This window comes from Chlorocebus sabaeus, chromosome 10 (assembly GCF_047675955.1).
Source record: "Chlorocebus sabaeus isolate Y175 chromosome 10, mChlSab1.0.hap1, whole genome shotgun sequence".
NCBI lineage: Eukaryota > Metazoa > Chordata > Mammalia > Primates > Cercopithecidae > Chlorocebus > Chlorocebus sabaeus.
This window is the reverse complement of record NC_132913.1, coordinates 38952963-38977300: the sequence shown is the minus strand read 5'-3', so window position 1 is coordinate 38977300 and position 24338 is coordinate 38952963. Positions and strand designations below refer to the sequence as shown.

At 38.3% G+C, this 24338-nt stretch overlaps 1 protein-coding gene across 3 annotated transcripts in view; it reads left to right on the top strand.

The window, feature by feature from the left end:
• Positions 1–24338, top strand: part of NEB (nebulin) — a 223338-nt gene that overhangs the window by 45602 nt on the left and 153398 nt on the right. For all 3 annotated transcript variants that reach the window (XM_073019680.1, XM_073019681.1, XM_038002139.2), the window contains 18 exons: positions 536–643; positions 2784–2882; positions 3665–3769; positions 3859–3966; positions 5489–5800; positions 5905–6111; positions 8267–8371; positions 9073–9180; positions 11269–11580; positions 12724–12930; positions 14684–14788; positions 16078–16185; positions 17603–17914; positions 18463–18669; positions 19146–19250; positions 19404–19511; positions 20158–20469; positions 21690–21896. In XM_073019680.1, the coding sequence (XP_072875781.1) occupies positions 536–643; positions 2784–2882; positions 3665–3769; positions 3859–3966; positions 5489–5800; positions 5905–6111; positions 8267–8371; positions 9073–9180; positions 11269–11580; positions 12724–12930; positions 14684–14788; positions 16078–16185; positions 17603–17914; positions 18463–18669; positions 19146–19250; positions 19404–19511; positions 20158–20469; positions 21690–21896 (3135 nt within the window). The remainder of the gene's footprint in view (positions 1–535; positions 644–2783; positions 2883–3664; positions 3770–3858; positions 3967–5488; positions 5801–5904; positions 6112–8266; positions 8372–9072; positions 9181–11268; positions 11581–12723; positions 12931–14683; positions 14789–16077; positions 16186–17602; positions 17915–18462; positions 18670–19145; positions 19251–19403; positions 19512–20157; positions 20470–21689; positions 21897–24338) is intronic.

The window sequence follows — 24338 nt, the reverse complement described above, 5'->3', positions numbered from 1 at the left end:
CAACTATTTTAAAGTGTTTTGTTAGCCAGTGTAGAAACACTCCAAAGTTGACCAGTACACATGAAGGGCCATGTGTGCAAACACTTAGTACAAATAATTCTATTAAGTCTTATATAATTAGGAAATTAGAAAATGAGCAAATAATCCACCTTCAATGTGGCCTTCTATTTTAATATGATAGAAACATAATACTTAAAGTTCCAGTGAACAAACGTCTCACATTTGGTTAACTGACAATTTCACTTCTTTGAAGTGCAAATTTGACTTGAGCATTTTCCAGGTTGGAATTAGAGTACCACATGCTTCCATTAAGTTGGAAATAAGGATGAAATGGAACATACGCCAGTTAGAAGGAAAGCAAAGATCTAAGAGCTGTTACTATATCTCACCAAAGAAATATATAAAATAACCTTAATGTCTGGAGTAAGGAAGCTGGTCAGAAATCCCAAAAACATTGTTTTGGGTAAAACATTGATGATTTTGCATAATGATGTTGACACAGCAAAGAAATATAACCTTTCTCTTGGTGTTTTAGGTTGAATACAAAGCTGACTACAATAGCTGGATGAAAGGTTGTGGCTGGGTGCCTTTTGGGTCCTTAGAAATGGAAAAGGCCAAGCGAGCTTCAGACATCCTCAATGAGGTAAAGCCACTGGGTGTGTCAGAGGGAGAGTGGTGACTGTGTTGTGTTAAAGTTCTCTAAACCATGGGCAGTGTTCCTTTATTGCTTCATTTTCAGTCACTGTTGCTGAGGAAAAGAGCTTACCAAGTGCATGAATTACCCGGGTAGACCAGCATAAACCTTTATATTACCAAAATCATTTATGTTAACCATTCATTATGGAAATATGCTTAACAATTTTATTAAGGTATAACTTGTTAACCATTTATGTTAACCATTCATTATAGAAACATTTTTAACAATTTTATTAAGGTATAACTTGCATACGATAAAAGTCCCTCATGTTAAGTGTACACCTTGACAAGTTTTAATAAATTCATATAATTGTGTAGTCATCACTGCAATTGAATTTTAAAATGCTGCTAGCACCCCAAAAAGTTTCCCCCCAAAATTGCAGCTCTCATCTTCAGCCCCAGGCAACCACTGATTTGCATTCTGTCTCTAAAGTTTTATCTTTTCTAGAAATTTCTTTTGTATCAGGCTTCTTTCACTTCATGTAATGTTTCTGTGATTCATCCATGTTTCTGCTTATAATTTGGTTTTTTAAAATTATTGAGTAGTAATCTTTTGTGTGGATTTATTAGGTTGGTACAAAAGTAATTGCAGTTTTGACATTAAAAGTAATGGCAAGAACCACAGTTACTTTTGCCCCAGCATAATACGTACCACATTGTTATTATTGTTTCACCTATTGGGGGATATGTGGATGGTTTCTATTTTTTTGTGATTATGAATAATGCAGCCATTATAGAAATTGTCTTTGGAGAATTGTTCCCTATGTCATATTCTGGTTGGCTTTGAAGTAAAATATAAATTCAGTGTAAGAAAAAATAGTGATGATCTTGAGGTTCATAAGGCAGCAAGGTTATGTGTCCCTCCTCCGTGACAGTTGAAGACTCACTGCTGTCAGGTGAGTACATCCGCAAGGAGGGCAGACTACACAAAGGACAGAGGTGTGGTATGAGCATTTTCTTCCACACTCAAGTTTTACGTTTTGTTCAGTATTTAGTTTTCGATGAAAACCATTTTGTCTGCTCCAAGATCTTCCAGAAGAAAGTTCTAGGTAGTGGTTTTTAGAAGTCTAAAGCTGAAGACCGGGCATGGTGGCTCACGCCTGTAATCCCAGCACTTTGGGAGGCTGAGACGGGCGGATCACGAGGTCAGGAGATCGAGACCATCCTGGCTAACACGGTGAAACCCCATCTCTACTAAAAAGATACAAAAAACTAGCCGGGCGAGGTGGCGGGCGCCTGTAGTCCCAGCTACTTGGGAGGCTGAGGCAGGAGAATGGCGTGAACCTGGGAGGCAGAGCTTGCAGTGAGCTGAGATCCGGCCACTGCACTCCAGCCTGGGCGACAGAGCGAGACTCCGTCTCAAAAAAAAAAAAAAAAAAAAGTCTAAAGCTGAAAGAGTGATGATACTAACTGGGATGTACAATATGCAAAAGGAAGAGGACTGGGAAAATAGAGACGAATACAGGAATAAGGTAGCTAGAAGTTGTCAGCTCCCAGTGGGCACACCTCCCCAGGGTCTCCTCTGCGGTGCCCCTTTAGCGCTTTGGTGATAACTTATGTACTAACCACATTAAGGCTTGCAGAGCAAAAGTCCTGTCTCTCTTAATAATAATTCCTAGCTTTGGCCTAGTTCCTCAATTCCTCCTCCTTCAACCAGACAGCTTCTTGATGCCATTTGCTGATGGAATAACAGGGAAAAAGAGAACGTGTTTGTGTCATGCAAAGACACTCCAAATCTCCTTGCTTGCTTTTCTGTCAAACCTTTAGAAAACTCTGTAGTGTTTCTGGATTCTGCTTAGCTGAGGGTATCTTCTTTCATGTCATAGGCAAGAAATTAAGAAAGGAGTCTGGTTCCTGAGAGCAGTGTATGTGTCTGTGCTGTCCCAAACCATCCACAATTAAATGGATTTTTTAAAATACTGACTTTTGTATTGCATTCATCAAGCCAATCAAGAATCTAGTATTTTTACATTTTAAAATCATGAAAGAAATCTTCCTTGTCACTTCAAAATAAATTTCAAGGATTTTGACATATTAACCTTCAGTGAAAAACAAAGTTGTTTTTCTGTTTTTGATTTGCCGAACAGAAAAAATATCGCCAACATCCAGACACGCTCAAGTTTACCTCGATTGAAGATGCTCCAATTACAGTACAGTCTAAAATTAATCAGGCCCAGAGGAGTGATGTAAGTGTTAATCCTATCTATATGTTAATAGACGTTAACTAATACAAATACGTTTGTATTTCAAATGTACTGATCACCTCTAGTTATTATACAATATGGATACCCAATTACACAAGCATCTGTACAATTCCCCAGCCGTTCATTAAGAAAGCATGCCTAATTCATGTATTTACAGTGACGTATATTGTATTGACTGTCCTTTTAGCCATTTGACATTGCTTTCTAAGGAAAAGGTAAGAGGGACTTCTCTTAATGACAACAAAAACTACAAGCCTATTTCTAGGAAAGACCAGAAAGAATGAGTATATCAAATGGGGAGCAGTTATATTTTAAGTCAGCACTAAAACAAAACTTATACATAATCAAAACCACCCTTAAGTCCCTCTAACTGCCCACAAAATATAATATAGGCGGTTGGTGTATTCTACCCTATTACACTTTGCTGAGCTCAGGAAAGTGTTTGCAGTTTACCATTTTCATCAAGTCACCTCCTTGGGACTAATTGCCACTAAGTGCCCCTAACTAGGCCCAGAGGTTCCTACTGCAAGTTCCGAGGGATCTTTGCAAAACTTAATAAGCACTGAGACAGAGTCCTAAGCAACTGCATGTGTGACCTTGAATGCCTACAGATATTTGCATATAAATATGCAAATGCACAAAGAGTGTCCTTCCTAAAACCGCCTCTGTGAAATATGATCCACTATGAAATTATTTGCCGGTGCCATTAAACTTTTCTCTCTACTTTATTTGTTTGTTTGTTTATGCATTTTTATCTCTTTCAGATCGCTTACAAAGCCAAAGGAGAGGAAATTATTCACAAATACAACCTACCAGCAGACCTGCCTCAGTTCATCCAGGCTAAAGTTAATGCCTACAATATCAGTGAGGTGTGTGGGTAGACTCACGGGCTGATGTGTGTGTCCAGACTTTACTAATATGGTCTCTAAGTTGTACTTAAATGACATTTTTCTTTCAGAATATGTACAAAGCAGACTTGAAAGACTTGAGCAAGAAGGGATATGACCTGAGAACTGATGCGATTCCCATCAGAGCTGCCAAAGCTGCCAGGCAGGCAGCGAGTGACGTAAGTCCAGCTGTGGTTACACATGGGCAACTAGAAAATGTGAGTGGGTGGGCTTGGGGTCTGACAATGACCCAAAAGTCTCGAAGCATGTGGTCCCCAATTGGAAGCAAATCTGATTGAAAACTGTTCAGGAAATAAAGTTCCCTAAATAGATTTAAATTTTCTGGGGGGAAAGGATTTGTATAACCTTCTACTGCTCAGTTCTACTAAACAAGCCCCCTCACTTAAAATTCTCATCTGTATTTCTACACTCACTCACATGACTTCTCTTGTGGAGATCCAGAAGTGACTTACCATGTAAGTCATAATAGCCTCCTGATGGTAAAATTTTATCTCAAAACTTGATTAATTTATGTGATTTCCTTCTTTCCCTTTCCTCTCCCTTTTTCCTTCATTACTTCTATAGACAGGCCTCAATTTCACCACCTCTAATAGCCAGTCTTTGGGTTCTATTACAGTTAAGAATTTTATTTCTTATCCTATTTATCTTTAACCAAGATGTAAACTGAAGTCACTTTGCTCTTTGAGATTTAAATAAAATTGGCTCAAGCCCCTATCTGTTATTCTATAGGAAGTGGAATTCCCCTCTCCATGATTTCTGTGGAGTCTCCGAGGTTTTTGTTTCTCTGCTTACCTCTGCCTCCTGGCTGGCTTGAGCTCATCTGCGCCCTCCTCCTGTGGGTCTCTTCTTGCTGCTCTGTATGACCCAGAAATGAAACACAGCCCCTTCCTTTTGACTTCCCAGAGTCCCAAACACCACTTTACTGATTGCTTGAAATTAGGTTTACATCGCTCCAGTGTAAATATGTGATGACTGAATAACAAATGTCCTTGTCCTGAAACGCCCCTGTCCCACCCAGAATTTCTTACTGACCCCCTTTCTCTGTGGGTGCTTTCCTCCCGCCACCCCTGCCCCAACATACCACAAACCTTCCCTCATGGCTCTGCTTCTCAGTGTCCCGCAGTGCCCTCCACATGTCTCCGAGGAAGCTCAGTCCCCTGCCACTTTGTTATCCAGAGCCAGTTAGTGTTTACCCCCTCCTGGCTCTGGGTTTCCCTTTGAATATCCAAGGACTTATTACATTCTGCTGTTATTAATATTAATCATTCTACCACTACTAAAAATTCTAAAACTAATCAAATAGCTACTTGCACTCTAGTAGCACAATATAATTGGTAGAGATTGTGACCTATTTATCTTTTTATTTTCTCTACCAATGTCTAAATGCAAAGGAAGAATATAAAGATATATTTTGTCACTGATACAAATTATGGTAATACCCCCCATTTCAACCTCGCTTGGATAGGCAGAAACAGCTATAGACAATCAAATGGGTTCCATAATACTTAACATTTTTATTTTAAGCAGACTACATTTCAGAGCATATACAAGTGAATTGTTGTTTGGTTATTGATGTACAGGAAGTTTTGGGAAGCTCAATTACTTCAAATTATGGCTTCATTGTTTAGTAAAACCCTCAAAACTACATTTTAAATTATGCTCACCTTTTGTTTACAATAGGTTCAATACAAAAAAGATTATGAAAAAGCTAAAGGGAAAATGGTCGGCTTCCAAAGTCTTCAAGATGACCCTAAACTGGTTCATTATATGAACGTGGCCAAGATACAATCAGATCGGGAGTATAAAAAAGACTATGAGAAGACAAAGACCAAATACAACACGCCCCATGATATGTTCAACGTCGTGGCGGCTAAGAAAGCTCAGGATGTGGTCAGCAATGTCAACTATAAGCATTCTCTCCATCATTACACCTACTTGCCTGATGCCATGGACCTGGAGCTGTCTAAGAACATGATGCAGATACAGAGTGATGTAAGGGTCGTTTACTCCTCAAGAAACCCCCCTATTAAGTTCAGAGCCTGCCATGAAAAGCACCCTGGCCTAGGCCCTCACTCCTCTTTTCTCCATTGCTGTAGAACGTCTACAAGGAAGACTACAACAACTGGATGAAAGGCATTGGCTGGATTCCTATCGGCAGTCTCGATGTCGAAAAAGTTAAAAAGGCCGGTGATGCTCTGAATGAAAAGAAGTACAGGCAACATCCAGACACCCTCAAATTTACCAGCATTGTGGACTCCCCAGTTATGGTCCAGGCAAAACAGAACACGAAGCAAGTCAGTGATGTGAGTACAACAAAATAGAGAGGACAGAGGATATGGAGGAAGCTTTTTAGAAAAGTAAACAGCAGCCCAATATTTTTCTTTTTCTGGGCCAATATCTTTCCATTTTAAATTTATTATTTTGTTTATTTAAATTGTTTAAAAGTACAGTTATGTGTAGTTTGGGCACTAACATTTTCTTCTCTTGCCTTTTATCTTCCTTTTTTAAAAAAATTTTTAACCATCTTTGAAATGTTGTTTTATTGAATAAACGACAGTGAAAAAATTCTATTCTAGGCTACACACATACACATGCACACACATACATACACGGAATTTAAGCTTAAATCCCAGACACTTTATTTTGGCAGATTTGTTGTATTCAATTCCATATTAAGTTTCTCTTATTTTCTTTTCATATATAAAACATTAATACAGAGAAGTAATACATATAAATATGTTTTTGCTCGTAAGAATTCAGCATACACAATTATCACAGAGACTTTTTAACTTACGTCTGATTGAGGTGAGTATCGTTTGCCTGCCTGTTCATGAGCAGCGTCTATCCTCTGGCTAAAGTCAAAGTTTCTAAAGGAAAGTTTTGTACACAGAAGATCAAAAGCATTCACTTGTTTATTTAATGAATACTTTTTGAACATCTACCATGTGCCAGGCATTGTATTACCTGCTGATGGCATAAAGATGAAATAGATGAGGATTCGTGGGATATAGAAATTCACAAGAATGTAGGGTAAAGCATAAGATGAAGACATGACTACAAACAGAGCATTGTCCTCAAGAGAGACAAATGCTGCAGGAGAGGAAAATGTTAAGTACAAGGGAGGTGGCTTGTACACAGGTAACTGCCTACCAGAGTTTCCCGGGCAAGTGAGAGAAGCGAGCATTGCTGGCAAAAGGAACAACATAACAGCAGTAGAAAAAGAATGAACAATATAACAGCAGTAGGAAAGGAATGAAAAAGTGTAAAAGCAAAAGGTTCAGGATTGTAACCTGATTAGTAAGGGACTCATATGCTAATTTTTAGAGTCTGGATATTAGGGGGTAGGTAAGAAGAGATGTTGAATATGTTTAATCCATGGAGCCACATTATCAGGCCTGTGTTTTAAAAGACAATGCTGGCCCCAAGTGTGGAGACTTTGGAAAGAGGAGAGACTGGAGGTGAGCAGATGAATTAGAAGGCTGTCGCCGAAATCCAAGGAAGGTTTAATTGGACTGAAGCTAAGAGAGTAGCAATGGCAGAGAAGGAGCTCTATAGAAGGTCAAATTCATGAATCTGTGATTGCTTAGATATTGTTCTTAAAGACAAGGAGGACTTAGAGGTAACTTTGGGTCCTAGAAGAAATTATTTAATATTTGGGGATTAATTTAGCTATTAGCCATGTCAGATTTTATCTTGGGTACATGCATACCAGTTTACATGTCATATTCCACATAGTCACGCCTGGGAAATAAGGATATATATGATAAATGAGAATTATGAGATTGAAAATCTACTTGTGATTCTGGCTCTATTTTAGTTTTAGGAACTAAGTAATGTATTTCTAATACCAGGAGGAGGATGCAGTAAGATTTCTGCATGACATACTTCGACATCTTTCAGTCAAAAGTGTATATAGTTCTTTAAAGTAACAACATAGAGCAAATATGAAATAGTGAGCATTTTGAGTATGCTAGATTCATGTGTAAGCACCTCTACATTATGAGGAAATTATTGTATGCTTTTATTGACACAATTATAATTTGGAAAGTTTGTAGCAGAAGTAAAAGATTTATTCTAACTACTGTTTTCTCTCTAGGGATAAAAAAACAGAAACTAACAAAAATGGAAGAGCTACTAACTCACAGGCGAAGAATAAATTGATTTGGGTTTGGTGAATTCTATTATTCTTGCTAGGGTTTCATGGTTGAATTTACCTTCCATTCATCTCGGGCAGTGAACAATTTCTATTTTCTTAAGGATTTTTTCTCTTTCTATTTGAACACACAAGACTTGTTGGTATTAAAGATAACAGATGCTTGTTTTATTTTAAAAAATAGGAAAATGCCTTTGATGATTTTTAACACTAGAAAATCGTGGGTAATTGTGCTAAAAATAACTCTAAAGCAAGCAATTAATAGATTTTCCTTTTTGCACTATGTGAAATGCATTTTATTGCAGATCTTATACAAAGCTAAAGGAGAAGATGTGAAACATAAATACACCATGAGTCCTGATCTTCCTCAGTTTCTCCAGGCCAAGTGCAATGCTTACAATATAAGTGACGTAAGTAAGGTCTTTGCTGGGATGTGAAATTCGGACCTGACAATAAAATCATAGACTTTAGGAGTAGGATGGTGCCTTGACAATTTATTCAGGCCCATTTCTCACAAATCCCCTATTGGAACATATCCCATAAGGACAGTTCTTTACCTCTTCAGTTGGCCTTTTCAAGTGTAGGACAACTTTAAAAGACATAACATTCTTCTTTATGAGGGGCTCACCATCTATTCCTCTAAAACTTCTACTTAGTGTTCCTAGTTTTGCATGTAGGGGAGGTGGTTATTCTCCAGAAACATAGGAATAAATGAGATCCTTTTTAAAAAAACAACCCTAAAATTTCTAAAGCTGACCACCAGGTCTTCTCTTGACCTTCCTTTCATGAGAATGAACAACTTCATTGTCTTTAGTTGGTCCTCACATATCATGGCTTCCAGAACTTTATTTTTCTCTGGATCCAGTCTTTCAATATTCCTCTCTTCAATATGTGTCCAAACCAGATGTAGGTGAATAATTAGTGCAGAGTCCAATGATCTCATGCTACACACAGTGTGACACTTTGCCAGTGTGATGTCCTAAAGCAGTATGTGCTATGGGGAATTCCTTCAACTTCTGTCTGGAAAAGAACAAAACAATCCCAGCAGTTGAGGAATCACTTAAGCTGATGAATACACAGATGCTGACATCCTGTTTGGTTTTCTGTCCAGGTCTGTTATAAACGGGATTGGCACGACTTAATAGCCAAGGGCAACAATGTGCTGGGTGATGCTATTCCCATCACTGCAGCCAAGGCATCGAGAAACATTGCCAGTGATGTGAGTACAAATTTTAGTTGAAATTTAGGTGTTTGCCTTTTTAAAAAGTAATCAGGCTGGGCGTAGTGGCTCACGCCTATAATCTCAGCACTTTGGGAGGCCGAGGCAGGCAGATCACGAGGTCAGGAGATCGAGACCATCCTGGCTAACACGGTGAAACCCCGTCTCTACCGAAAATACAAAAAATTAGCCAGGTGTAGTGGCGGGCACCTGTAGTCCCAGCTACTCGGGAGGCTGAGGCAGGAGAATGGCGTGAACCTGGGAGGCGGAGCTTGCAGTGAGCCGAGATCGTGCCACTGCACTCCAGCCTGGGCAACAGAGCGAGACTCCGTCTCAAAAAAAAGTAATCAAATGCTTGTTCAAATTGATGCCTCATTGAAAGAAATATGTTAAATTAATGGCATTTAAATTCTCAAAATATTGTTTGGAAAACCTGTCGCTTTTAGAAACATTTTTGTGGTTCTTTTCAGTTGACTCCACTTGGTAGAGCTGTCATAAATCTGACAGTGGCTTTCTCCTTTGATTCATAGCCCAAATTGCCTTCACTGACACATTTCCCTGACAGCCCACATTTATTTTCAGTGGGAACACCCTGACTGACATTACCACATTAAATTCAAATGACTGCCTGCATTATAATTGTATTAAAAAAATTGAAAAGATGTTATATAAAATGTACAGATTTTTATAAACCAAAGGGGGAAAAGTCCACTTTTTTAGGATATAATTTCGATTCATGTAAATTGATGCCCATTTCCTGTAACACTTCTACTCCTTTCCATCTTTGAAAAACAAAATTTTGGCCAGATGCGGTGGCTCACACCTGTAATCCCAGCACTTTGGGAGGCCGAGGAGGGTGGATCACGAGGTCAGGAGATCAAATGGTGGCGGGCACCTGTAGTCCCAGCTACTTGGGAGGCTGAGGCCCGAGAATGGCATGAACCTGGGAGGCGGAACTTGCAGTGAGCCGAGATCACGCCACTGCACTCCAGCCTGGGCAACAGAGTGAGACACTGTCTCAAAAAAAAAAAAAAAAAAAAACATTTTTAGAAAGCATGCATGCCCTGCAGAGTTCACTGTTACATGCTATCCCAGGGACTAAAATCTTGGTTTGAGAAAAGAGAAGAAAGAAACCAACCGGATATACAGACCACATAGGTGTTAGGGGTGTAAAAACTCTACCGCTTTCCTTATCGGAATGGTACTGAAAACATCTTCCTCAAAGATCTGCACACAATGCACATCACTATGAAATACATTTCTAGTTTAAGTAGAAAGTGAAAGTCTACAGCATAACTTTATAACTTTGTTCCTTTTTTTTTTTAAGCATTTGCACAGTAATTTTTCACATGCCTAGAAATTACTTGACAATCCTTTTGCCTGTTAAACTCTTGTTTATGAATTAAGGCTTAAATTGCAGGAGCTGAAAGTCTGCAGGGTTTAAGTGGGTTTGAATTCTCTTGCATAACAATTGAGGTTCAGACCTGTTACAAGATTGCTCAGTCTATATTCCATTGCTGATTCCAGCAGTGAGAGACTTTGGACAGCAGAACTTTTTCCATTAGGTTTTTATTGATGGGAAAACCCCACAGCAGGTCCTGCCCTTACTGTGGCTCCTTAATTCATTTGCAACTGTTTCAGCAGTGAGCTTGGGAAGCAGCTGCTGATAAACAGAGTCAGTGAAGGCCCAGCTATCCTATAGCTGGTACTCATATTTGTGATGTAAATAACATATTAAATTGAAACCTATGAAACCCTATGAAACCAAGAGATACTGGTCTTATATTTAGAATGTGTCATGTTCATATTAAGTGTGAAAATTCAGTTTGTTTAAAATAAAGTTCCACATGCAAATCCATCTGTAGGAGTCATAGTAAAGAAAATAAACTGATCTTGGATTTATCGTGACACTCGCTTGTAACTCCAATATATGTTTTCACTGAACCTTTTGGAGGAGGTTGTGGTTTGCATTTTTTTGTACACTCTTGAGAAAGTCACAAAGTTCTGAGTGTCTTTATATGTAAATGTAATTGCAGCACGAATGCTATCAATGCCTAGGGCTTTGCTAACCCCATTCTACCTCCACAGTATAAATACAAGGAAGCTTATGAGAAGTCAAAGGGAAAGCATGTGGGTTTCAGAAGCCTCCAGGATGATCCCAAGCTGGTCCACTATATGAATGTGGCAAAGATGCAGTCCGATCGTGAATACAAGAAAAACTATGAGAACACCAAAACCAGCTACCATACCCCTGGGGACATGGTTAGCATCACAGCTGCAAAGATGGCCCAGGATGTTGCTACCAATGTCAACTACAAACAGCCATTGCATCATTATACATACCTACCTGATGCCCTGAGTCTTGAGCATTCAAGGAATGTCAATCAAATTCAGAGTGATGTAAGTATGTGTAACAACAGACCCAGAGATGTTTGCACTTAAAGGATGATCACTTCTCATTTTTATTAGACTTCTTACTACAGTAAGCTATTTGAAAAATGCACTTCAGAATAAACAACAATTACTGAAAGACTACCAAAGGCATGGTAGACAAGCTGTTTTTGCCTGCTTTCTGTGCTCATATCATAATCATTGATGTTGTCTTTAACTTATGGATGAAAGATAAAACTATATTCCACTAACTCTGCAAGCCACTTTGATTCTCAGCAAGAGGAGATGGGTATTCCTGATGGGTTGGCTGCAATGGTGATAGACACAAAATGCAAAATAGAAGAATTTTCTATCCTTCCTGAATCTGGGAAAGGTGCTTTTTTTTTTTTTTTCCTTTATTAACTCAAGGTCACAATGTCATCCGTGTAAATCTCTGTAATGAGTCATCTAAAATGAACCACGAATGCTTTGTGCTTGCAGCATGATTCATGGAGAGTTGCACGGAAAGGTGTTTAACATTCACAGCATCTCCTGCTGCAGGAGCCAGATTTCTGTTAGAATTGTCCTCTGTAAAGGGAAGAAGTGCTATACATTTATTGGCACTCGATGAAAATATTGCTCCCCAGATGAGCTCAAGCATAGCCTAGGTGGACAGTATGGATGTAATTTAGTTTTGAAGTCTTCAGTGGAATCAAAAGGAAAACCCAATTTATTGTCAAAAGTGACAAAATATTTTTTAGCAGCACCCAGAGTGACCTGGATTCCCCTCTGTGTTGCATAATGCGCTCTAAAGCATGATCATTTCTCTCTGTTTTATTAGGCTTCATAGTACAGTAAGAGACTTGAAAAAATGCTTTAAGATAAACAACGTTATAGAAAGTAGCAATTTATTGTCAAAAGTGACAAAAAAAAATTTTTTTTAGCAGTACCCACGAAAATACGTGACCTAGATTCCCTTCTGTGTTGTATAATGCACTCTAACAACAGAACCATTTCTTATTACCACACTCCAGATAAGCTCTGTGACAGACAGTCAGACATGAGCATGCTGAAGAGTTGCTATTCATTTCCCTTGGATAGAGTTGCAGATCCCAGAAACATCCCTTGAATATTCTCCAGGGTATCTTCTCACATGAGCTTACCCTTTTACAGAATGTGTATAAAGACGAGTATAACAGCTTCTTCAAGGGCATCGGATGGATCCCTATTGGTTCCCTGGAGGTGGAGAAGGTCAAGAAAGCAGGCGATGCACTAAATGAGAAGAAGTATCGACAGCACCCAGATACCATCAAGTTCACAAGTTTGCCTGATTCCATGGGCATGGTGTTGGCTCAGCATAACACAAAGCAGCTAAGTGATGTGAGTGCTTTCCTTTCAAAAGGATTTGCCCGTAAATAACCACACGTGTCTGAGCCGCTCCTCCATCCTTCTTAATTCAATGCGTGAGGATGCATCTATGTTAGCAAATAAACTGCTTTCATAGGTATGAGAGAAAGGGCTGCCTTTTGAAGCAACTGGGATCTTGAACATGGGAAAAATAGGGAGACGAACATGCGGGACTATTCCAAATTTGCTTTGTTTTCCAAACGTAGAGAGCCTGTGCTATTCATAAGCAGATACGCATTATACATATGAAATGACATTATTACTATTATTATCTGTGGCTCTGTATGAATTGCAAAACAAGTTATTTATTGCTCTGGGTTGCAATATTTCTACCTAGCCACAGAGGGAAAAGGCATAATGTATTAATCCCCTCATATAATAGCTCCATGTTCTGAGAGGCAATCTTAGAATGAGACCTCTGGGGAGGAGATAAGCAGTTTATTTGCAGTTGTCTGGGATCTCATTCTGAGACCACGTCTATATGGACTCTTATTCTTTCTGTCAGAAGCTAATTATAATGCTCAGGGCCTCACATGACTTGTTAATTTTAGAGTTCTGTTAAAATGCCTCCACCAGAAAGAGAGGGGTAAGTAAAAAGCAAAGAAAGACTTTGTATTTTAGCCCCAGACTTTGGAAGGTGGGGAAATGCTTTGCTTGCCTTCGATTTGAAGATCTATGGATTTTAGCTCCTGCCCCCACATTGTCACAGATGTCTAAGGGTTAATTCTATCTTAGGGGTAAAAAATGGTGTCAATTCTTTTGATTTCTTTTGTACTGAGCAAGATGTCACTTCTCGTGGTGTTTTTCCAGTTAGCTAGGCAAACTGTACACTCACTATATAAAGTCTTCCCCATCACAATAAATGCTGTCAACATCTACCTCGTTACTCAAGCTGGAAACTTGGCAGTCACCGTTAACACCTCCCTGTGTGAACTCCCACATCCAGTACCTCTGCTGAGTCAGCTTCCTAAATATCTCTCAGCCAGCCTGCACCCAAATGCCACCAACCCTACTTCCAGCTTCTGTATGGCTCGTGTGGACAACTGCAAGAACCTGTTATCTGGACTCCCTGCCTATGGTCTCAAACAGCCACGAGAGCCTGTCTTAAAACACGAATCAAAGCATGTCCCTCTTATGTGTAAAACCTCTTAGGAATTTCTTGAATGTGAAGTGAAATCTAAACTCATCGACTTGACAAAAGACCCTCCTCTCTGTGGCTCTTCTGTACTTTCTGTCTAATATTGCCCCACCCCCATGTCTACCCGGGCACATTTCCAGCCTCGGGTCCCGAACGCTCTTCCCCTGCCCCTCTCTCCAAGTTTGAGCGTAAATGTTACCTCTGCAGAGTGGCTTTACTGACCATCCTTGTTTCTTTGCTACAATTATTCCATTGATAACACATCACAAATTCTAGTGATAGTTTGTAGTTTACATGTTGTATGTCTGTCCTTTGTATTGGACAATAATCTCCAACAGGACGGATCTGCCTTCCTTACCTCTTTAAACACAGAACTTACCACCCTTCACCAACAGTGCTGTCCAATAAATACTGGTAGAACGCGAACATAAATGCATCTACCAGGGCCCCTGCCTCATGACAGAGTAGGCGTTTGTCTCATAAATGGAAAACACAAATGATAGCCTTCCTTTTTAAAGGAGTCTGTGCTTGATGAAATTTACATTATGTCAGCTAATGATATGTGCATGCTGTCTCCTTTGCTTTTAGTTGAACTACAAGGTGGAGGGAGAGAAACTGAAGCACAAGTACACTATTGACCCTGAATTGCCTCAGTTTATTCAAGCCAAAGTCAACGCCCTCAACATGAGTGACGTGAGTATTTGGCCTGGTGCTAATATTGCCTATGTGTGCCTCTCCTTTCTGATTCTTTGCAACTCTTGCCCTGAGAATTGTAGGAGGCGCAACTCAGTGTGGACCCTGAGCCTCCACATTAAACCCTTAACCATACAACATGAGCCTAGGGGGCCACAATAAAATTTTGCTTAATACAGACTTTTCCAAACTATGGACTGTGACTCATTAGTGGGTTGTAAAGTCAGTCAAGTAAGTTGTGTCCTATTAAAAAAAAAAAAAAAAAAAAAAGGACCATGAGACAGACAAGATTGGAAAACACGAGAGTGCCTAGTCTGCAGTATGGAAAATATTGCTTTCTATAACTTTTATTTTAATTATTTATTAAAACATCCAAAAAAGTTTAGTTTTCTTCACAAACTCTTTTTTTGTATGTAACTAACCTCTCTCTTGAGTAGTCTAGACATCTAATTGGTGGTAATGTTTAAATCCACTATTATGAATTGTTTCCTTTTTTTTTTTTTAAATATAAATCCTAATTTTAAAACATAATAAAACTTGGATACATTGTTAATTTCTTAAAAGATGGCTTAGTCATTCTTTCCAATGTTTTTAGGCTCTGTTTCATATCCAACTATACATTCCTGTGCTTTTGGTTCATTTAAAGTGCATAATGCACTCTAAAGCGTGATCATTTCTCTCTAGTTTATTAGGCTTCATAATACAGTAAGAGACTTGAGAAAAATGCTTTAAGATAAACAACTATTATAGAAAGTATCAATTTAATGTCAAAAGTGACAAAATTTTTTTGTTGTAAAAAATTTTTACAAGTAATATTTAAGCATTTTCTAAGTAATATTTAAGCATTAAGATCAATTAAAGCTGAGTTGTACTACATCTGGATTTTTAGTTTTAGTATTCATATCTTTCTATAAGCTTGAAATGCTTCATTACAAGAAACTTTTTTCCAAAAGTATTTTATATTATATAAAAGTTGGAAAATATAGAAAATTATGAAAAATAAATGAAAATCATCTGTTATCCAACAGTCAAAGCATTACCTTTCTGTTGCTTTGTTATACAAGCATATACATTTTTTGATCAGTTGAGATTATACTGTGTATACAGTTTACTGATCCTTTTAAATCAAATCAAATATATACATAAAAGACAAACTAATAGTCCTAACTTCATAGTTTGTCTTAATAGAAAGGGATCTATTATGACATGTTTTATAAGAAACATTTTGGCATTCTGTTTCATTCCTCTTTTAATGATGTCATAATAAAATAACCTCTACTTTTTTGAAGGCTCATTATAAAGCAGATTGGAAGAAAACCATTGCCAAGGGCTATGATTTGAGACCAGATGCCATTCCAATTGTTGCTGCAAAAAGTTCAAGGAATATTGCTAGTGATGTAAGTCTAATTTAAAAGTAGGAAACTTCATGTCTGTTTAAAAGACTTCAGGAGTTCAAGACCAGCCTGGGCAACATAGCAAGACCCTGTCTCTACAGAAATAAAAAAAAAAAATTAGCCAGGTGTGGTGGTGTGTACCTGTAGTCACAGCTATTTCAGAGGCTGAGATGGGAGGATCTCTTTAACCCAGGAGTTTGAGGCTGCAGTGAGCTGTGACTGCGCCGCTGCACTCCAGCCTGGGTGACAGAGTGAGATCCTGTCTCTAAAAAAGAAAAAAAAAATCTGTATGTGATGTATAAGACTGTATCAACTACATAAAGAAGCAAGTAAAGAAATTGTAATATAAAAATACTTCCTAAAATCCTAATTGCCAATTACATTATTTATATTGCCTCACTTAAAATATTTTTCACATATTTAAAAGCTTAATAAAGTTGTTACAAAGAAGAAAATTCTTTTTTAAAAACTGTGAAGTATTTGAAACTTTCATTAGTATCATTGTTATGAACTTAAAAGCCACTTTTTATTTGGATTTTGTCCTGAAAAAAGTCATGATATACTAAAATATCACTAAATTAGAAAAGTCTCCAAGTATTTTAAAAGAATTCAGTGTTTTAATTTTATAATTTCCATGAAGGAAAAAAACCCATAGAAATAGAAACATGGAAAACCAGAAAAAATATTTTGCTAATTCTTTCTGGTCTTTCGTATTTCTATTTCCATGGATTACATAACAGGATTTTAGTTAATTATTTTTAGTTAATTATATAACAAGATTTTAGTTAATTTTTTTTTTACAAATTAAGTTATATTCATATATGAATTGACATAATGCCTTGATAGAGTAAAAATGCATTAATTTCAAGATTAATACACTAATTTGTATTAGGGCTGAAATTTACTCATAATTATGCAAATACTTTTTAAGATAATACAAATTAATACTGGAAATATAATAAAAAGAATACATTGACCAGACATGGTGGCTCACATGTCTAATGCTAGCACTTTGGGAGGCTGAGGAGGGAGGACCCCAGAGGCTGCAGTGAGTCATCATTACACTATTGCACTCTGGCCTGGGGGACAGAGCAAGACCCTGTCTCAAAAAAAAAAAAAAAAAAAAAAAGTGTACATTAATAAGCAAACTTCCCAGGAACATTTGAGTTATTCAAGTAATCTACTTATGAAGAGTATAAATATAAACTATTCTATTATTCCATTCTTAATGATCTCCAGGGCAGGTCTCAAGATGAGCCATTAAAAATATTTTGCTAATTGTTTATTTTAAAATACAAAAAAAAAAAGCTTCGATGTTACCTAGATTCAGACTGAAGTTGGCTTTTGCTTTATTTGTTGTATAAATTCAGTTTATATCAGACTTCTATCCAACTTCTGTCTGCCCTTTGTTTTCAAATAGTGCAAATATAAGGAGGCCTACGAGAAAGCCAAAGGCAAGCAAGTTGGATTTCGCAGTCTTCAGGATGATCCTAAACTGGTTCACTACATGAATGTGGCCAAAATGCAGTCTGATCGTGAGTACAAAAAGGGCTATGAAGCCAGCAAGACCAAGTACCACACACCTCTGGATATGGTCAGTGTGACAGCTGCAAAGAAATCTCAGGAGGTTGCCACCAACGCCAACTACAGACAGCCATACCACCATTACACTCTCCTGCCCGATGCCTTGAATGTGGAGCACTCCAGGAATGCCATGCAGATTCAGAGCGATGTATGTCCTGGTTACCAAGTTGTTATCCATTTCTAATGGGTGGGAGGGAAAAACAGGAACCACTTACTCCATCCCACACCTGGCTGCACTCACTGTAATTAAGGATTCCCTCCAGAACTTGGAGTTTTAGGATTTCACTCATTTAAACTATAGGTAGCTTTGTTGTTAATTTTATATATATGCATATGCATATATTTAAAACATTGGTGTTAGAGCCAAACATACGATATTGTCTATGAAAAATTAGGAGGCTCAAATAGGTGTTATATAATTTTCTTTCCAGTGCAAAATTCTGTTAATTTTTCATTTCTTTTTCTGAAGAAAGTTAACTTTTTAAAGGAATTGCTGGGTCAGGATTTCCTGTTCAAAACCACTATGAATGCAATTACTTTTATAATTAATTTTTCCTGAAAGACTGCAGGGAGTAAAAAGCAGATTATTCTCCCCCTCCCAGCTTCCCTTTTTCTTTTTAATTGTAAGTAAATCATGTAGCCAAAGAAACCCAAGCCCTGACTATTTCTGAAATGATTGTTTTTTTCATTGTAAAGAATCTGTACAAATCTGACTTCACCAATTGGATGAAAGGTGTCGGCTGGGTCCCCATAGAGTCCCTAGAGGTGGAGAAGGCAAAGAAAGCAGGAGAGATTCTTAGTGAGAAGAAGTATCGCCAGCACCCTGAGAAGCTGAAATTCACGTACGCCATGGACACAATGGAACAGGCACTTAACAAGAGTAACAAACTGAACATGGACAAGGTAAGGACTCACCTGCCAGCCTTGCCTAGGGAACCCTCATGGTATTCATGCCATTGAGCCTAGCACTGCCCCCATCATCTCCTTCAGTGTTTCTATCTTTCTGATCGTCTTGATGGCGTTGGTGGGAGGGGACTCTACTGCTTGCATCATGTTTAGCACATTCTCTTTCATAGTGACCCCCTCAGGTCATCGCTCAACAGCATGTTAAAAATGTGACAGAACCACAAAACTCCACATGGTTGTGCGGTGGGGGCAAGATGGTATTTGGTGCTTTGGTGGTAGAGGATTGCCTTATTCAACAATTTTTTTTCTCATTGTGTATTTAGTTTACTTGGCCCACCTTTTTGTTATTTCATCCATTTTCTAATATCAACAGTTAACCTCTTCTACCATGTAGATGCAAATCTCTTCCTCTTGCTAGCGTTGGGTCAAACTTGTCCTGCTGTAAAATCATGCACCTGACTTTCTCGTTGCAGAGGCTCTACACTGAAAAATGGAACAAAGACAAGACCACCATTCATGTCATGCCTGACACACCAGATATTTTACTCTCCAGAGTAAATCAAATCACCATGAGTGATGTAAGTAGATTAACAACAGCAAAAGCTGGGAAGAAGGTTAAAGGGAACTGATACTTACGTCTGCCTTTTTTACATGCCAACCACTTTGTAGTCAGGACCTCTATTCTAACCCCAATAACAAGATGCTGTTGTTTTTCTATTTTTATTGTTTAGAAACTGTACAAAGCTGGCTGGGAAGAAGAAAAGAAGAAAGGATATGACCTGAGACCTGATGCCATTGCAATAAAGGCTGCAAGAGCCTCTAGAGACATTGCCAGTGATGTAAGCACTTCCACTGGGCCTTTTTGGGGCTGGGCAAGTAAGAACAAATGCACCAAGCTTGTGTATATGTAGGAGCTGTGGTCAGCTCCATTCAGGGTTGGTGGGAATGCCATCCCATGTGACACACAAGACACCTCCCTTCACCTCATCCAAGTACTCTCTAATCATCTGTTCATTATTTAATATAAGTAGTGACTGAGTCTTGTTAAAATAAGTAGCCTTTAGAGTCTATTCAAATCATGTGCAATTCTAAGCAAATGTAAAGATGCAATCTACATATTTTACCAGGAGGCCCATCGCCAGGCCCTCTCTTTAAAGATGCACCATGAGAAATCATGCCTGCAGCCTTTTCTGTCACTCAGACAGCTGAGTGGGGAAATCTGCTTTCTAAATCTCTCTAAACCAATTTATTTACACATCTCTTCAATTAACTCTGAGATTATTTTCTTTCCATGGATTCAAGTCTGGGAAAAACAAAATCGAAGTAAAAAGAGTTTGCTCCCTGCCTCTCACAAGTACCTCCCTTCTAATTTTAGAGTAGCTCTAAAACCCTTCATCTAAGACAAAGCTAATGTCACCTAGCGAATGGTACTTTGTTCTCTTTCTTTTACCATTTTCATCACCATCATGTCTTCTCTGTCCACAGTACAAATACAAGCAAGCCTATGAAAAAGCCAAAGGGAAACATATTGGCTTCCGGAGCCTGGAAGATGACCCCAAGCTGGTGCACTTCATGCAGGTGGCCAAGATGCAGTCAGACCGAGAGTACAAGAAGGGATACGAGAAATCCAAGACCTCCTTCCACACCCCTGTGGACATGCTCAGTGTGGTGGCTGCCAAGAAGTCTCAGGAAGTGGCCACCAACGCCAACTACAGGAACTTGATCCATACCTACAACATGCTTCCTGATGCCATGAGCTTTGAATTGGCCAAAACTAGGATGCAGATTCAGAGTGATGTATGTGAAAGCCACATTTGCAGAGCGCTTACTCTGGATAATAAGTAACCGTGAATGACCATAAGTCATGACATTTTGAAAATCCTGAAAGAAATTCATCTGCGGTTTCCCAACATAGTGTTTCATTTGCTACCTTAGATTGGATTCATGTCTTTTAACAAAAGGAGATCAATTCTAGAAACTAAAGTCTTGTTTTCTACTATTATTGCTGTGAGCATTGTTGGATGCTGAATTCCACAACAGCAAATGGAACTTCATTTCAGAAAGAGTGTATTGAAAGAAATATATCTAGCAAAGATGGTCAAAAGCATAATAGGCTTTTAATAGAGGAATAAAAGGGAAAGTAAGAAATCAGATAACCTTGATAGCTCCAGCCCCTCCCTCCCAACCGGGTTTCATTCTACCACTTTAACTTTGCAATTGCTTACCTTACTAATGAAATTTTTTGAGAAGGTGATGACTGATGCAGCTTTTGGACTAAATGTAAGAAAGACTGAGAAGGAATAGAGCCAAAAATTTAGCTAAAGAGGCCATTTGATGGTTGGAGAGGTGAATTAAGTTACAAACCCAAAGCAGACCAAAGCAAGCCTACCAAAGCAGACCAAAGCAAGCCTACATTTATCTTTGGGAATGTGAGGACTGAGCTATTAATTGCCAGGGAGGTAATAAGTGCCTGAATGAAAGCAACCATGGTACAGTTGTAGAGAGAAATGTCAAAGCTGAGGAGCAAAAAATGAAATTTACACAAAGTACCAGGAAGGTTTCTGGCATACCTGAGGGAATTGTAATGGTGGTGGGTGATCAAAGACAGTGAAAGAGAAAAATGGGGTTTCCATAGTCATCTATTAACCAAGGGGCCTTGGGAGTTTTTGTAAGAAAGGTCAGCATAGTTGATTTTCTCAAGGAGATAACAGTCACCTGGCAGATGAATCTATGTGGTATTTCTTAGTACTTTTTCTTTATGAAGGCATTGAGAAAAACAAATCACAAAGACATTTCTGCTTATTTTTTAATTTATCATGCAAGGAAATACAAAAAGGAAAAAATTTTAGGGAAGAAATGGTTGAAGTGCATCATGCTATTGGTTAAATACCAATATTCTAGCAAATATTGAAGTGGAAAAGTTACAAATGAAGTGGAAGTTACAGAATATTAAACACACACTTGGAATTCTTTGGAAGTTTCCGTTTCTTCTCATAATTTATTTTCTGCTTTTGCAGAATCAGTACAAGGCTGACTATGCTGACTTCATGAAGGGCATTGGATGGCTCCCTCTGGGCTCCCTGGAAGCGGAGAAAAACAAGAAAGCCATGGAGATTATTAGTGAAAAGAAATACCGCCAGCACCCAGACACTTTGAAGTATTCCACATTGATGGACTCGATGAACATGGTTTTGGCCCAGAATAATGCAAAAATTATGAACGAAGTAAGTCTTTTAATAATGCAGTGTCTCATATACATCAGAGAGAATCCAGGTATAACTTACATGTAATCCACAGGCTTTGCTAATACAGTTATAGGGCATCACAGTTGAGGTTATTTTAGCTAGAAAAAGAGTCTTATGGTTAAAAAAAAAAAAGATAGAAATTATTTCTAACTAGTAGTCTCAAATCTTCAATGAACCATCCTATCTTATTGACATAACCAAATAAATGGGACTTTTTCTTTTATTGCACCTCTTGAAAATGAGTCCTGTTTATCTAAGGTGAGGTTTAATAGACATTCATGACACTGAATCAGCCGATTTCCTGATGGCAGCTGGTGTTGCAAACCACCCCCCAAAGCCCAGTTTCCTTTCTGTTTTGATGGGATCAAAGAAAATTCCAAGATTATATGGCTATAGCAGCATTTCAAACCAGAATGTTCTCTGGGCAATCTTGAGGGCAATTCTTCTACATCAGTGTTCCCTTGGGTCATGAATTATTCCAGCTTTTAGAAAAGCCTTTCTCCATTTTTACATTGATTTGCAATAAGAGATCAAAACCAACAAGTACAATCAACTTTGAACATCTGTTTTTGAAGTTAAAAATAATAAAATAACTGCAGCAGCACTGGTGGATCAAAACGAGAAATGCCTTTGATTAACATAACAGAGAAAAAGATGATTTGGATCTAAACATGAAACAGTTGCAGAAAATAATGGCCCTAGTTGTGCTAGAAAGATAGAACTGGATTACGCTAAGCCACAGAGTAAACCGCCTGGAGTCTTCAGAGAAGTGAATGATTTGTACAGATCAATCTCCTTGAAAGGGACCTGCCTCAAAGACAAGGCACAAATTTCTGTGCCTCTTTTAAGATTTAGAATCTAAACTATGAGGATATCTATTTTTTTCAGTGTTAGTGATTAACATTTCAGGATAATGATGCCAAGAGAAGAATCATAGAACTAACATGTACCAGCACTGAGAGACATCTTGATGATCATCAAGTTGAATCCTCCCACTGCAGAACTGAGAAAAGAACAGCCCAGAGAAGCAAAGCACCTCCCATAAGGGTACACAGCAGGTCAACAGCGGGGTCTGGACTAGAACAGGGATTCTGATAACTAGGCACTGCTCTTTCCACTAGCATTTCACTGCCCAATACTATTACTACTAGCCACATGTGTTGATTTATGTTTGTATAAATCGTATTAATAATTCAGTTTCTCATTCACATTAGCTACATTTCAAGTACTCAATCGAGTTCCACCATATTGGATTATGCAGAATATTTCCATCATTGCAGAAAGTTCTGTTGTATAGTGCTGGTCTAAAACAAGGTTCAGAAAAATGACTGTTTTTGTAAATAAAGTTTTATAGTTACACAACCACAGCTGTTTGTCGGCGTGTGGTCTCTGGCTGCTTTTGGACTACAGCAGCAGAGTTGAGTAGCTAATGACAGCAGTTTTGTAGCCCACAAGGCCTGAAATTTAAAGAATTTCTGTCTATACAGAAAAAGTTTGCCAATCTCTAGTCCAGAAGAAGGTTATTCTTATTTTAATTAATACGGACTAAAACAAAGAGATAGCATTTTTCATCTACTGCATTTGCAAAAATTAAGAAGCTGTGTTACACACAATATCTGTAAGGAAGTTTGCGTTAAAGCAAACTTGTAATGGGCCATTTGTTAAAATTTTAAATTCAGGTATCATTACCCTGTAGAAATCCTTATACATGTGTGCAAAGATATACATACATACATACACACAAGAATATGTTTGCAGTTTAGGGTTTCTGAAAGGAGATGCTGAGATGAAAATTGGAGTGCAGAGTATTTTTTAGGGATCCTAGTCCTTGGGAGGAAGGACTAGACGGGAGGAGAAGTTGAACAGTGATGCTGGCATGACAAAAGCTTGGCCAGTCCCACAGAGGACTCTCAAGTGTCTCTGTAGTAGAGACCTGCATTGAGCTGAAATGGCTAGATCTTTGTACACCCACTTCGATGAGCTGTTGAATGTGGTTATCTGGGAAGTGCATGCCCTTGAGTGAGATAGCTGATGACTAGAAACTGTTTGTCAAAAGTTGGGGAATCAGGTCCTTCCTTGAATGGGTATATTGGTGGCACATCTCCATGTCCACCACAAGGATCATGACATTGCTTGTAGTAGAAAAAGGCTAGAGGCCATAAGTTAAATATTCATCAACACAGAACTGGTTAACTTAGATTATACCTCCTAATGAAATACTATGTAGCTCTACAAATGAATGAAATAAATTATTTTAAGAAGTTGTTCAAAGATGTCTATATTATTAAGTTAAAAATCAAGATGTAGAACATGACTTCATGCATATTTTTAAAGGACTATATGTATGTTTAAATGTACACAGAAAATTTTAGGAGGCAAATGCTTGCTACCTCCATGCTATAAGGTAAGGGGAAAAAGCAT